The following is a 16,731-nucleotide window of genomic DNA, read 5'->3' as shown; positions in this document are numbered from 1 at the left end:
TCTCCGAGATGTTCATGGAAGATTCCCATCCTAATTGACATCTACACTACAACCTTGAAAAAGGGAGAACAGACAAGATGACTCTTTCCTTCCAGATTCTGTGGTAGAGAAGCCCTAAAACTTAAGTATATATGTTATCCAAAGACTACAAAATAAGAAGTAATTCAGCAGAAGACAACTTCTTTAGGAATCCAAGCACTTGTCATGCAACAGACAATTATTAATTTTGTTTCCGTCAGGGTGTTCTTTCTGTGGTGATCCTCATTGCCCTCTGCTACTTTCATATGACCCTCTAATCTTCCTTAGCAAAGAGATATATAATATTGGAGATTTGTCAGGGATATTGGAGAAAAATAAAGTAGAAGTGTGAGGACAGAGAATAATAAAGAAACAAAGCTGAAGAGATGTAACAGGATAGAGGGAAAGAAGATTCAAAGTCAATAGTCAGAAGAGCATTCATGTAAAGTTAAACATAAACCAAATTAAAATGAAAGTGGATGCAGTGATCTGTTCTATGGGTACATACATTTCCCAATGTCTGTACTATGATCCTGTATAAGAAATCCTGACACTTGTGTTTTCTCCCCAACTCTGTGACAACCCTTAAGTCATTTAAGACAGGAATTTAAAAAATGTTTTCATTGTCCTAAATGCTGAGAATTTTATGATCCATGGTTCCTCATGTGGGACTATAAGCCTTTTAACAGCAATAGGAGCAGATGTTAGCCATAGCTGAGTGCTGTAAAGTGTCCCACTTCTGTATTCAAGGATAATGAGAAAAATAAACCCTCCATATCCCACAGCACTACTGTGGGGGAAGATTCACCATTCACCATTCACCAAGCTTTTGAGGTGCTCAAACACTACCCTAAAAAAAGCCCAATAAGAAATAGTAGCAAGAAAGATTAGAAAGTTGACAAAACTAAATATCTTGTAAATAAAGAACTGTAAAATTAATCAAAACCAGAACCTACTGTGAACACATAGAAAACAACAGATAACAATTACCAACATCTTGAGCACCTGTTCTCAGTCATCCAAAGTCAATTCTACATTTAAAAAAATTGAAGCTAGCTGTTTACCATAAACCAGTTACCTACTACTGTAAATCTAGTTGCATGCTAGTTATCCTTTCCTCCTTAAACTCTTAGTGGACTATGAAATGTGCCAGCCACTTAGGTATGGAGAAAGAAGTCCCTCAGGGAACTGTTAAGAATAGCAATGACTGTGAATAACCCCACAGATGCAATCTGAGAAAACATTTTCACATACAGAAATTGCTTTAGCTTTCACCTCTAGGATGAAAAGTCACTGCTCCAACCTCTCACTAATAAGGTCAGTTTTGGGCACCTCCAATGAAGCTGCCATTTCTGTTGGTTTAAGTGATGGGGACACCTGTCCCCCCGAGAGCTAAACTGAGAGTACAACTCACCTCATAGACATTACCAAACAGCCTGCATGTGTTAGCAACCTTGTCACTTATTCACCTGGCTTGGGTTCAAAACACTGACCTAAAAGTGAAAGGTTCCCCCCAGCCACACATTCCCAACCAATAAATTAAAAGTCCATCTTCAGTACAAGGTTATCTTTCATCATGAGTTGGGGTGTAGGAACTGTTAGAATATTCCACTCGGATGGCTTTGCAATACTAAGACTTGTAATTAATATTGTCACCACCTTGCTAAGCAGTGACAAAGGTTAGGGTTTTGCAAGTCAGCTTTCTCTTGGATGTGAATGACCATTTTTGCAGTCGGTTCATTCACATTATATGCACAAATCCTTGAAAACAGATGGTCACAAGCAGCATCCAGGCAATACTCTTTGAGAACCCTTTGTCCAAATGGCAATGTCTGGTATAATTCTGGACAGCTGTCCGGCAGCCCTGTATAATTCATTCTAGCTAGATGGAGTAATGGGGAGCAATCCCTTGCTGTTTGCAATGATCTTACCTCTCCATCTTCCCTCCTAGTTCAATAACAATATGCATGATATAATTTACAGTTACACTTCTGATAACTCCACTCTTTTTGCCTTTTATGTAAAACAACAGGTATGTTAATACCTGTTATAACAGAATTCATACCTCTGAATTTTTTTTATTACATACCATTATTCAATGCATTAAAATACTCAAGGTACAAGATTAGCACTACAGAATGGTAAACAAATGGTATAATCTGTGAAGTAAAGTTCTCAATCACTAACAAATTTCTAAGTTATAATAGCCCCCATATAAAATTGCTTTCTCTAGTGAGAGTGGAAAGCCAGACAGTAAAGACTCAACATTGGAGTCCTCTTCCACAGATTTTCATACAACTTCTATCAAGTAGTCAAACCTCTTTACACATCTGTCCAAAATCTTTACCGCACAATAGAGGTGAAAAGTAAATATGCCCCACGGACTGAGAGTTCTAAATGTGGAATTAGAAGAGCTCTGTTCTGCTTTAAAATTGAGTGATTGTGCAGTATTTTACAGCCTCATGTACGTTTTGCAAATTTAAAATGCTGTAGCAAGTGAAAGAACTTTTACTTTCACAAGCCTCAAAAAACAAGTATTGGTGAAAAAAGTATCTGTGAGTCAAGCATATTCAGAACACAGTTCTTAAATGGGAGTAAAGCTTTAAAAACAAAACAACAAATGAACAAAAAATGGACTAATGGAACAATACAAATGCAATGTTTTGAATAATCTATTTTTAGTCAATGGCTTTTGTTTCATTTTATTTTCAGATGTTGATTTTGTATTTCCCTTGATGGAAAAGTTTATGGACGTGTTGATTTCTTTCAAAAGGCCATATTGTTTCTGGCATTTAAAAATTTAACAATTAACAGAGCATCATAGATTTATTTTTTTACGTGCAACACTGCCAAATTTTGCCCTGTAAAATGTCTCCTACTGAAATCTGCAGAAATAGAGAAGCATCACCCACAGGACCTGTGCCTTTTTGATAGAGACAGAGTACTGCCACACAGCATGACTGGGAGTCTACAGCATCCAGACTGAACCTCTGAGGACTGCCAACTATTTGCATGGCACAACAGTGTTTTCCTCTAATAGGGTAACCTAACTTTAGAGCATACTAACCAAATATTCTCTGTTGCAATATACTGCACTTTGCAGAGCTTGAATTTACACTAATAAAACAAGTAATTCCAACACTGCAACCTGAAGTAGTATGGCTACAGTAACTAATATCTTATAGAGCATTCCTGATCACTTTACACCACAAAACTTTAAAGCCCATATCTACATATAAATCAGTTCACGCCCAGTCGTCAGAGCATTAAAATAGATTTGCCACTATACTGCACAAAGTTGAGTGTAGCAAAGAAATGTTGTACACATTTTTATAAAAGCTTTAATGGACTCTAGCACCCATGTAATAAAGACTGCATTGTGGCATTTATATAAGAATATATATTCATAACTCACCAAGTGCTGTCCAAAAGATCCTTCTCTCCAACCAATCAGGTAGGACATTAGGGACCTAAGCAGAGAGCTTGCAGAGCATGAAGTGTGTAAGTTCTGTTAGAAACTCCAATGTACTGATGCATGCTCTCTCTCATGCACCCTCTCTTGCTCTCTACAAGTTTTTAGATGCACATCTTGGGTGAACAAAATCAAGACAACTCCTGGTACTTTTGAAGGCATACTCAATTAATGGAATAGTGAGCTATTTGCATTCTGGTACTTTCTGGATCACTTTTAAGCAAAGTGATATTTGGGAGGTCTCACTGTAAGCACTACTTAGACAAAGAGCAGTATCTAAGGCACACTTTTTGGATCTAACTACCAAAAAACTAAGAAACACAAGGATAGAAAAAGGTATTTAGCATGTCATGGGGCCAAAATATCCAATGAAAAATTGAACTGTTATAGGGTCAAAAGAAATTCACTCATTTCTACATGGCTCAGGAGGAGTTAATTCTGGAGCACCAGCTTCCATGCTTAGCATTTCTACTTCACAAGAGTATCAATAAACTAGAAGGCACCTTCAGAAAAGGATTCACAGTAAAAATGCCAACAGGTTTGAAGGGAACTGTTTCAGCAGCGATAAAAGGTTTGAAACCAGACACTTTCTGGTTTTTCTCTCCCTCTGTATTCTTTTCCAACTGGCCACTTCTTCGCTATTACAGAACAAAAGCATAATCTCTGTTATATTTGCCTCTCCCTGTGGAGAGTGAAAAACAAAGTTTAGGTAATCCAGAAAGGATCTCGAATACTGTGGCGGATCTGCAAGGGACAAATCTGCAGGTGTGCTTTAAAGGTGAAGTTTATGTCCTTTATACTGCCTGCGGCTTTCTCTCAAGTATATTAAGCAACAAACATGCATTACCACTACCCTGTTAGTGCCAAAAGAACCTACTTATCATGAGATCGTATCTCCTATTCTCCTTTCCAGTCTTGGATCCTTCTTCCACCACCTGGTTTCCCAAGAACTCCTGAACTATCACAGATAGTGCTGGCTAACATTTTTGTTTCAGCAGATACATATTTAAATGGTCAAATACTATTTAGGGCAAGATGAAAGAAACATTCACACATTATAGTATGAAAGGAACTAAAGGTATACCCTCTGGAAATAGAAGGATTAATTAAAGTAGGCTAATCCAGGATTTAGTTGACTGGATTTCCAAATGTCTTTCCCTTGCTTTCTCTGTTGATTTTCTTCACCATGCTCTCTTTATCCCCTAATTATATACTACATTGCCAGATGAGTATGGAAATCCATTATAAATTGGTCAATACAGTCAATCAGAGTGCGATAAAAGTATGTTCCTATCCAATTTATCAACATTCTTTAACACACTTCCATAATGAGAAAAGCATGTCTTCTGATTGATAAAGCTGAAAGAGATTTTGAAAACTTTTTTGATTCCACACGCACCAACACACACATCTTTAAGTCCCTGACACCAATAAATGGTGCGAAAAGTATGTCAATAGTCAGACCCCAAGATATTTATACAGTAAATGTTGTCTTTGTACTCTGTTGTGTAGTACATTTGAAGATCACCAAATCTAGTTTCACTTGTAATCTAAACTAAGGTTTCAGTTGAGATTATTATAAAGAAAGGTAAACCTCACGCATTAATTCCCAATTATGCAACAAAAAGCTCCTCTGTAGTATATATGCCAGGTTACTCAATGCAGTATTTCTCAGTATGCAAAGCATATAATCCGTGCATGTTCATTTCTTTACTACTGTAACTAATGATTAAAAAGAAAATGAAATTCTTATCTCGTGCTTGTTTTAAGAATCTGGTGTTTTAAGAACTCGGTAATTTCTGCTATTAAAGAGACTACTTAAGCATGTTGGATTGATTTTTTTAAGCTCTAATTTTTTTTATGAGGCATTATCTATAGATCAACATTTTCTAAAACATTTAAAATATCCTGTAAGCCAGCAGACTTTCAGAAAAATTCCAGAGTTCCTAAATAATTTTTGGTGAGACTCAGTTTCCTAAATTACTGAGCTTTTTTTAAAAACAGAATATAAAGCAAAACATTACTCAGGATCTTTAGATGGCTTGATTATATATGAATATGAAATTTAACTAAGTAACCTGCACTTAGCTAAGAATAGATGGGTAAACAATAAACAATGATGGCTGCAACTGCTGAAAGCATAAACATCTGCATTTATAGACAGTACAGTTTGTGATAAGCAAACTGCTCTATCAAACACACAGTTCTTTGTTTATAGCATATCTATTCTTAACAGAAGCCATGTTGGGACCTGTGCTTGGTCATGGAAATGAAGGCCATAAACAAAAGGAAAGCAAGAAAACTTCAGCCTCATGTATGGTGTTTTGTTTGTCTTTTAATATTAATGCCAGATAGATAAGTGCATTATACAAAATATATACATGCACAGATATAGCTGCCTGTAGGGCTGCACTGCGAACTACATTACTGAAATGATTTAGGATTAAAAAATGGTAAGAACAGGAAGGGTTGCTTCAAATCATTTCAATGATCTGGTATATAGCAGAACATCATTGTACCAGCAAATGAAGGGGACTGGAAGACTATGGATAGGAGTAGAGTCAAAGGTGGTCAGCTGCTCTGCCGAAGAAAATGCATAGTAGAACTACATACCAGGCTACAGCTGGAGACAAACTCAGACCACAGAGGTTTTCCATAGCCTGAAGAAACTCCTCTAGAGTAAATAATACCCCAGAGCTACACAATCATTTATGTATTTTTTAAATTTTTATTTAGTGCAGCTGGGTACCAGTTTTTCTTGATACTAAAGAGTGCAATGTCCTAAGTCTTGCAGTAGTGAAAACCTACACTGGTGCCAAGATTATACATAAAATGGAGTAGGAAAAAAAAAAAAATCACTTCATGCTAGATGGTTGAGTCTTTCTTTGAGTGCCAAAATAGCAGGCTGATTTTCAGAGGTACAAAACAGAGAGAAGTTCCTCCTGATGTCAGTGGAAATGCCCGGGTGTTCAACACCTATAAAAAATATGATAGTTTCCTTAGATGCTTAAGGAATAATCACAGATGCTAATTTTATACTAGGGTAGTCGCTTTCTGCAGACTCCTGCTATGGTAGTGGGGGTGAGCAAGGCTTTTCTAGGGGACAGTTCAGAGTAGAAGCCATGTACTCTAAATCAGGTTCTGCTAGTTATCAAAGTAATGGATGGCTGGGCTAATTTCGCTCAGGTTTTTGAAGAAAAAGAACAAGCATCAGATTTCAAGTTGAAGGGATTCTGGCAGTTAAGAGCAGTTGGGAGGGAGCATTTGAAGTAAATGGAAAAATCTGACTCATAACAAGTACAGTAAACACTTAGCACTTTCACCTGTAAAGCCAGCACATAGGTATTACAACCACTGTTTTGGAGCTGAAGGCATGGACAAAGTGATAAGTCCTTATAACTCAAAAGCAGGGAAAACTGGGACCAGACATAGGAGCAGCAGTGCCCATTCTTGGACTTAGGACATAAATGCAGGACTAATTTTCTCATCTGTGTGCACACATGGAAATTTAAGGTCCAACTATAGAAACTATCTAAACTTAGCCAGACAACTCTCAGCTTCTGCTTCCATCTGGACAGGCCTTTTAAAGAATTAAGCGTATTTCTACAAGCTACCATTTCAAGTGGGACACCTTCCTAAAAAGAGAACACTGCATTTCAAAGTCTTCTACCTCTGTCTCTGCAAATGCTCTGTTCCTGCAGAGCAGTAACACTCGCCCTGTAATCCTTTCACGCCAATAGTTTGAGGTTTACTACGACCATGTTATCTTGATCTGCATTGAAGAGTTACTTATACTGCCAGCAGGAAAAGCTACTACAGAATATGTACAGAAACAGTCACAGACGGTGATCATAACATTGTGTTTGCTGGTTAAATGATGTGGAAAGAGGTAACTTCTATCTTTAAATACATGCCAAATTTTATCAGGTAGAAAAAGAGCACTCTATAGCACCTGTGTAGTTATGGTCAGCTTTATGCATCAAGTCTCTCACCATAAGGCATACTTAAAACCACCAAATCCAGTGATATTATAACAACAAATGTCACACACCCTTTTCACAGCATTTCATGAAATGATGTTCTTCAAACACTGAAGACTTGAAAATCACCTCAAACTAATAGGAATGAAATCTAATTTAGGAGGAAATGGAATGCTCAATGTGAATACGTTCTCCTTCTGGCATGTTCTAATGAAATTAATTCATTAGAACTCTACAGTGCAATACAGAAATTACTACCTAAACTAAACATCATTAAATGTATCAGAATTTATGCAACAATGATTAAATTTATGTTAGGCATTTGGCATCCGATTTTTCCATCATAATGATGAAACCCCTTCTGTCTTACTTATAAGATGATGGAAGAGCTTTGTGGAAGATTTTGAATTGCGTTACCCCATAGGCAAAAAGCAGTCAAAGTTCAGCTTGCAGAGTTGTGTTAGTTTGATTTGGAAATTGGTGACATCATCATGATATTTCCTTACTAGGATTCATTAGTTTACAGAATATACCTGAGCCCTGCTTTTGCTTGCACAGGTTTACAAACTGTATGAGCGTGGATTCCCTATTTACTGCAGTCTCAGGGCTGAAGACCCTCAGTGCTCTTCCAAGCAAAGACTTCCCATGCCTCTCTCCAGCTCTCCAATGAGAGACCTCCAGTGGCAGACCTCCCACCCACAAGAGATTACAGCAAAGTCCACCGCTTAACACACAGCTTTCCTCTAGCTCTTAAGCACCTTGGTTGCAGCTTACAGAAACCCACTTAGATCCATACTTTCTTCCAATCCTTATTGTCTTACTAATTGGATCAGTGTATCTGCAGACATTTTACTACACAAATTTCAGGGGAGGCTGTGGTGTGTATCTGTGAGTGCAGGTGGAAGGTAGCATTTCCTTCCCATTATGAAATGGTTCTTAAAATTTCTTTTCATAACCATACAGTTCTGTTGCTGGCAGATATTTGGGGGTGAATGGCAATTAACAACTGAATTGGGACTGTAAGAATTACCCATTTTACAACACTAACAAAAGCATACAGAACCTGTAAAGGCTCAACATTGAGAGGGCCATTTGAGTTGAAATAGAAAATATAGAATTGAGTAACATATTGATTTCTCGCACTTAATATTGATAAAGAAAACCTTCCCATTTGAAAAAACTACCTCCATAAACATTTCTAATTAGGTGAATTTCATAATAGCTTTCTTTGAGTTTTCCTTCATATACTGTCACCACAGTATTCAGGGCCCTCTTTAGCTGCACACCTTATTGACGGCTTCCAAGACAGAATATGAAGCACACTGACAAAATATGATCGTTCCACTATCCTTTCAGCATGCTCCTCTCAAGCATCATTCCATGCAAGTAACATCAGCAAGAGGAATTTAACATGTTACTATTTTAACAAGCACTAATCTCCAAGAGGCCAATCGTACAGAAAAGCCATAAACACATCCCATATTTCTATAGAGTCCCTCTACCATCATGCCAACTCTTCATAGGACTAGAGAAACTGCAACTCCATGTCCTTCTGTTGAATCAGTGTATAATATTTAGGACAGTTATAGTATATGCTGAAAAATCAAGTCGTGCTGTGGCAGAAAAAAAATGAAGTCCATCCATTGACTACCAAGTTCTGAGCCAGACCCTGTATGGGACCGTTTACCACTGAGAAGGTCACTTAAAGAGCACCCAGGATTTAAAAGGAAGCAAGAGATGGTTTATGTGTGTGTTCTTAACACCAGAGGTTTTGGCATATACTGTTTGAAAAGAAAATTCTTGATGGAGGAGAAGCATTTGGCCCTGGAGTGCTGAAACTTCATGTCACCATAAAGCATGCTCTCCATCTATAGTGGCATATATCATGTGGCAAGACATTGTTCTTCTACAGAAGACAGTCACAGTACTGGCTGAATACTAGAAAAAAAGAAGACTAAAAAGGTGAAATTGTTTGCTTTTCTAACTATTAGTAGTAATAGAAAATCCTGCTTTTCAACCTTTCAAGATAAGAATTCCCAAGACACCTATGTCATCCTAGTTCTGTGCATAAAAGGTAAGGGAGGCAGAGAACTGCAGTGTAGGACTCAGTATAGCACATTATTTTTCCAGTGACTGTCACTCTGCTTTCAACTCCAGAGGAGTGGTTCTAAAGTACTGAATTGTGCTGGTGGCATCCAGCCTCTCCGGCCAACATTCTTCTGCCTTGCATTTCTTTTTCATTCATTCAGGTTTGGTTATTTTGCTCCTTTTCCTGGCTGAAGAATGAAGCTGCTTCCTTCCATGACTTCATCTGTCTTCTAACTCACCAGTAGACTTCTTCCAGGAAGAGGTTTCTGATAAGAAATCAATTTAGATTCCATCCATAGAAGACCACACAAACTTCAGAGGGAATCTGGGACACTGACTGTAACTCTATTTATAGACACTGAAGTCAGACTGAACACAAGGTCACTTTCTTGTCCAGGTTGCAATGAACCTCTGAGATCTGCTGGACTTAAAGAAGTTGCAACAACACTAGAAAAAGAAGGATATTGTCCGTAATTCATAGTCCTGGTAGCTTCTTCCAAATAATTTGCCATACATGTGGCTTCCAAATGCATTTTTTTTATTTGCAAGGACAACAGGACTAGTATTACTAGCCAAAGGAGGTAATGCAGATAAATCCTTATAGGTCACACTGAAACGTAATCTGATATGTACTGCTGAAGACTGGAAAGACACAGCTTCTCTCCTATAGAACATTTTCCAAAGTCCTCACTCATGCACAACATTCAGTGACTGTGATCAAGAAGATTTGCATTCACAGAGTGCAATATCAACGTAAATAAATATTCTGAGTCTTCTTGTTTATTCTATACCAGTGTAAAAAAAAAAAAAAAAAGTCAGAGATTGCATTGACACCTACATTAAAAAAACCCTTCCGCATTAACAAAGTGATGGCATCAGGGCCATACAGCAAACTAGAAGAAGATCATTTATTTATAATAATATCAGTAAGGCAAGGAGTACCTGTCCAGTTCTTTCCTTACATGCACATGCTAGTGCAGCAGCATCAGAGACACATCTGAATGACTGGAGAGAAGACATGTATGAAATATGTGGAGCCAGTTTAGTGCTTCACAGTACAATATAACTGTCCTGAAAAAGGGATCACACGTGCTTCACAATCTTCAGATCTTCTCTCTATCCTGAAGGTTTAACACTTCCTTGGAAAGCTAATAAACCACATTTCATGTCAAAGTTTAAAAAAGCACAATCCTAGAATAAAGTACTTATAGCAAAAGTCACAAATAAGAAAAAACACTGTTTAATATACAGCTCAGTAAGTAGTGTTGGCAGTTCAAACATGCTGCAAACAATACAATATGTTTGCATTTTGAGTAGCATTGTTGTTGTTGGTTTCCTAAGGTATGGGACACTGCATTTCCTTATGTTCCTTTTAGTTATGTTGAGATACAGGCTAGTGAAAACTAAAAGGTTTGTGGAGTTTGTTGAACTTTTTTTGGAAACTTAAGAAATAAATTTATCACTGAGAGAAGAGATACCAGGTTTTGAAGTCCTCCGCTATGAGCTAGTATGATTTTTACTTCCACTCCAGTCCAGCAAGGAAGGGACTGAAAGACAGCTAATTACTGGTCTGACATACCATAGAACCAACCACTTCTATCAGCTGTTACAAATATCACTGCTGTCCTCTTTTTACCAGTGGGAAACCCAAGATCTGAGGTGAGCTGATCTTGCCGAAGGTTACAGAACAGAGTGTACAAGAGAATCCCACCCCCCTGGCCAGACTTTTTGATTGCCAATACTTTTTGATTTCTGTGTAGCACTGAAGAAACAAGGGGCCACTTTCATAGGTCTTTCAACTGCTGTTTAAGTACACATGGCCAGTGGAAGTGTGCTGGGTCAAGCTCCAGATTTCAAAAGTTTCCAATCTCATGGCTCCCATCTACCTGTTCAAAAGACACCAAGGCCTGTAGTTCTCTAGTTCCTGCTGATGACCACCTGTCCATCCAAAAAACAAATTTTTTTTGTTATTTAGTCTTTCTTTAAAGTCACTGCCTAAAATTTCCAACCATATGATCCTGTTTAAGTTTTTACCAATAGTGTCTAATGCAGCAAATGGTCAAACTGATATATTTTCTTGATTTCTTGATTTGACACAGGCTAAATGTGACCCTAACCAAAGCATTTAAATTTGATGTTCACATTCAGAGAGACAGAGCTGAGCTCAGAGAAAGTCAGCCTTCTTTCCTATAGTGTACTTCATATGTATTCTGACATCTGCAACCACCAAGGAACCTGGACTACAGCAGACCATAATACTCTATGAACCATGGTTATAATTAGGCGTCACATCCATTGTAATCCTGTGGACGTCATCATGTGTTACCAGCATCTGTTGACAGATCTCATACCAGGCATATCACTGAAATGGCAAGTCTGGAGAGGGCAGCCCACAATAGAAACAATGGCATTTATTTTTGGTTTGTTCCAAGACTGTCTAATAGAAAATATATGCTGCCAACTGTCAGGGCTCCACTGAGATCACTTTTCAATATTATATTACTAGTTTGAACAAAGATCTGTGCCCATGTATCTGCAATCTTCTCCTAATAAATAAGAAAATAAAGACAGCACTTTGTGCAACTGTCTTAGCACCAATTAGAAAAAGATAAGAAGCCTTGAAATTTTATGAAGTTTGTCAGGCCCTTTATCATGAGAGGACTTATTTTTCAAGTAATAATAAATTCAGACTCCTTTCCAAGACAAAGAATGAGGATCCCCTCTCCCAAATTTTATTTAAATGTGGTATCACATTAATATTAAAAATAAGCCCTGGGAATTGGCAACATAAAGTAGCAAAGCCACAATCTCTCTACTCTATGGAAGTAAAGCAGAGTCTGCTTTAATTTTTCAATGTGGAAACCTGACTTTCTGCAGAAGTGCTGTCTGTTTGGAGGAATGGAAACAAAAAATTTGCTATAGGGTCTTATACTAACTACTCCCTATTCTTCTGTAATAGTCAACAGATTTACTGCAAATGTAAGAAAGCCTACAGAATCCAAATTCTCTTTCTTTTTTATAATTTACCTGCATTGTAGGAAAATTGCATTAGAGTGCTGACCATTCGGTAACCTGTCCATTATTTCTTTATTTTGAAAAAAACATTGGCTGAAATGCTGGACAATTGAATCTCAATCAGATGTAACCACGACCTGTTATGGCTGAGCAGTTTCAAATCATTAAAGCACTTAAGCACTAAGATAATTCCCATTCTCATTATAAAACATAAAAGAACTGTTCACCATCTAAAGTGTGTCAAATTAAAACAAATGATGAGTACAGTCTAATAATTGGTTAGGAGTTGCAGCAGCTGGTAGATCAAGAAAAGTGAACTTTCACCTAGCCCAGAACTTCCCCCACTATACTCATACAGCAGGATCTGAACAGGTTTGAATGTAGGAAAATTAATAAAAACAACTCAAAGAAGGAGGAAGGTTATAAGTAAAAGCTGAGAGGAGAACATTGGCTCAACCGATTTTGATGGAAAAGCAAACCCATTGGCCCCAACAATTCTAACAGCTCTTACTTTTATAGCTATATGTTTATAGTATAGCTTTTATAGAAGCTGTGACTGTAACAGTGGGCCAGACTCTGTCATCAGATATAAGTTGGCAACTTCTACTTGAAGTGAGCTGCTCACCTATAGCAAAAAGCATATTCAACCTTATTGTCTAGAGTGCTGTTTCTCTCTCTCCCTCTCCCCACCCTTTTTTTTTTTTTCATTCTTGTAACCAGCAGATAACCTTTTAATCCCAGATCTCAGCTGTGACTTCAACATCACCTTTTACATTAGGAAGTAACAAATCCTTTACAACATTTCAAGTCTCTCTTTTCCATGTGCTGCTTAAAACTCAGTGTTCTGGAATTATATATTGCAAATATTACTAAAGTACCAAACCATTGACAAGACTGCTGATAGGATTATAATCTCTGCCTATGTTCAGAAACTGCACGGGCAGTACTTGCCAGCATAATAGTTTTCTTACACCTGAGAGGCAAGCAGCATTTCCTCTACAATGGTGTATTCCAAGGAGTTTACAGACTTGTTTTTTCCCAGACAGTAAATTGGCATGTGGGAACCTAATAATGAAATGCAGTTTTCCAAACCTAGCCTGGATATATTTCCAGGCAATATTTTCCTTGTCAGATCATTCAGTAAGAATTAAGAGTAAATTCTAATAAGAGTTGACTTGCAGGATCAAAATTTCAGAGTTTGCTCTCAGAAATATTGCAAATTTTTTTTGCACACCAATTTTGAACCATCTCATTCATCTCCCTGTTTATAATTGCAATTTACTGATTTTGAAAAGCAATCAGGCACACACATCAGTTCAGTCTGCTTTCCAAAAGGAAGATCCAGGAAGTGAAGTTAAAAATTACTGAAATCTCTATCAACAATTAATATATAGAGATACTGACAGTGTATTTCCAGTGCAATATAAAAAGAAACTCCTGACTCTCATAAATTAGTTTCATCTTACATAGATCCAAAAAGTGAATGCTTTATCCTCAAAATATGGCATAGCTAATATATCTAATACATATGCTTTATATGATAAAAAGATATTCCCTCACAAAACTAGAAGCACTCATAGCACAGCCCTAGCAAATCCAGATGCAGCACGGCAATAAGAGAAGACATCATTCCACACAGAAGCACATATACAAACACACATGACTTTATTTCCAGACCTTCCTTTGCTGTTTCTCCCATGCTGGGTCCAGGAGCAGGTCCCTGTCCCATTCTTCTTCTTGAGTCATGTACTCATCTTCTTCATAGTTGTAGGTGTACTGCATATTTGTTTCTATCTGGTTCATGCTATTCATGCTACCCAGGGATCAGCTTCAGCTACTGTGGCTTCTAGTACTTTTAAATATATGTATATTTTTAAGATTAGTTTATTTGCTGATGGGTTGTAGGTAGCAGTGTCTTGTTTCTTTCTTTTTTCTCTTTGACAGGGAGTGAATATTGACGAGTCTTGCTGAGAGCAGAGGCTGAAACTGCCAGGTGGGTGGGTGCTGACCTGTGATGATCTTTCCCTCTCTCTCCTGCCCTCCTTCCCTTTCCCCCCTCTCTCTCTTCTGCTGCTGCTGCTGCTTCTGCTGCTGCAGGTCCCTGCGGCTGACCCTCCGGAGAAGCCCAGCGCGGCTCATTGCTGCGGCTTATTATCCCCGCCGCGCTGTCACGTGGCGCGGCGGTGGCTCCAGCCGCGGGTCGGGCCGGGGCCGCCAGCCCCGCGGGCGGGGCAGGAGCACCCACCGCTGCGCTCGTTCTGTACCGGACGGCGAGGCTGCCTGCAAGAGGGGACGGCTGACCGGCGGAACTCGCCTCCCGTAAGCGCTCTGGCCAAAAATTGCTGCCTACCCGTTTGTCTGTCTGTCCTTCCAACTCGATAAAATACCTGCCGCCTTTTGGGTTTTTTTTGTTTTCCTATTGACAGGCATTTTTACTTCTCAAGACCCGTCTATGATTTGCTGATGTAGTATGACATTGTTTATCAGTACCCTGCAGTCTGTTTGGACCCTTGAGTAACATCCCACTTTCCTTTTCAGATTAAGAATCACAAGCACCAGCACAGACAAGGACGCCTGAGAGATTTGCAGAGGAGATCAGTTCTGGAGTTAAACCAGAAGGTCTGGAAGCCCAACTTGGAAAACCAACATATATCTTTTTCATCCAGGAAACATGCTCAGTACCATCCCAAAAGCAGGCACCAAGAAGCACATGCAAAGGCCTGTGGAACCAGTAACTTTATAAACGTGTAACAGGAACCATTTACCCATGCTTTCCACGGGGTAAAATCTGAAAAGATACCTCTGAGATCAAGCATCCTGGCAAGCATGTCCGGTATCTCCTGTGTCATATCATTTCAGTTGTCCTGGCGACAATGTTTCTTCTGGGAATTGGCAAGTTTACTATGTTCTTCATGTAGCCCGTCATTAATGCCTGCACCTATCAGCAGCCAAGGTCATCCTCTCTAGCAGTGTCCACACTGGATACAATTCGAACTTCACTTACAAAAAGAAAATGCTCACTAAAGCTGAGCTTTTTGAAGCCATAAAAGACAAAGTCAGGTATAAGGGAGAGCTGTGTTCAGTAAAGGCAACCATAGGTCTCTAAGCCAATGTGAATGAATAACCAGAATAATTAACAGCTAGACAGCACATGTCCTCCGCTTCGTATTGCGAACTAAAGCTCTGCTTTCTGCCAAGTCACCTTCTATCCCGTAGGTCTATGCAATTTAGAAGAACATACAAACACGCACAGCTAATACCTATCCATCGGCTCAAAACCACTTCATAGATGCAGCACTAAGGTTGCAAATTCGAATTCAGAAGAGGATTGCAATATGAATGTATCATGCAAGCTGAACTTCCTAAAATTGATGTACATACTGTAAGATAAACAGTCTAAAAATAAAATTCCAAACCCAAGCAGCAATGTCAGAACCACATGCTTCTCACCTGCTCACTGCAAATATTCTCAAGGTTGCTACAACATTTCCATCTATATAATGAAGTAAATGTTGATGAATGCTATGCCTAGAATTTTTTGTTCAAGTGCAGATGAGCTTTCTCTTAGAATACCCTCAGACAATAATGAATAGCAATTACAAAACAAAATATTTCATGTATGCACGCATTATGTGTACACTGGCCTAATTTGCGTTGTTTATTTCTACAGATGGGTAGTCATCTGTGATTTGTGATACATATTCAATTTCAACTGCCTAGATGACTATTTAAACCTTTGAAGTCAGTAAAAACATTTTTTCTTATTCGGTATACACAGCACAAGAGAAGTTTCTAGAGGAAAAGCAGGAGGAATTCAGAAAAGTCTCAAAAGTATACAGGTAGAGCTGTAATGCTCTGAACCAGGGCCGCCTCCTGTGCAAAGAGCTCTCCTGCACTGACAAGACCTGGGACCTTTCATGCACTACGTCATTAGAGGTGAGCCATTGCAACCAGCTTCAAGCCTTTCCTCAGCACTGCCTTGTCTGGGGATCTACGTGGATGAAATCAGACGGTAGTGCACCCACTCCCCACTGCGCCATATAGGTGAGCCTTACGGGTACTGAAAGCTTCGTACAGGGAGGTACTAGTTACAAGCCACATTTTATTTGTTGACCCTCATCCTATAACACGGGCCAGAGTGCCTGTGTCATGAAAGAA

General features: G+C 38.7%; 1 protein-coding gene across 3 annotated transcripts in view; it reads right to left on the bottom strand.

Moving 5' to 3' along the window:
- Positions 1–14,385, bottom strand: part of ACTN2 (actinin alpha 2) — a gene marked incomplete at both ends in the record, with an annotated part of 65,965 nt that extends 51,580 nt beyond the window's left edge. For 2 of the 3 annotated variants that reach the window (XM_081997898.1, XM_081997899.1), the window contains one exon: positions 14,251–14,385. In XM_081997898.1, the coding sequence (XP_081854024.1) occupies positions 14,251–14,385 (135 nt within the window). The remainder of the gene's footprint in view (positions 1–14,250) is intronic. The other variant, XM_081997900.1, reaches the window with a different exon arrangement.
- Positions 14,386–16,731: the final 2,346 nt, after the last annotated feature.

Source organism: Phaethon aethereus, assembly GCF_964289735.1.
Source record: "Phaethon aethereus genome assembly, chromosome: 3".
NCBI classification, from domain to species: Eukaryota; Metazoa; Chordata; class Aves; order Phaethontiformes; family Phaethontidae; genus Phaethon; species Phaethon aethereus.
The sequence above is the reverse complement of the archived record's forward strand: the minus strand, read 5'-3'. Positions and strand labels throughout refer to the sequence as shown.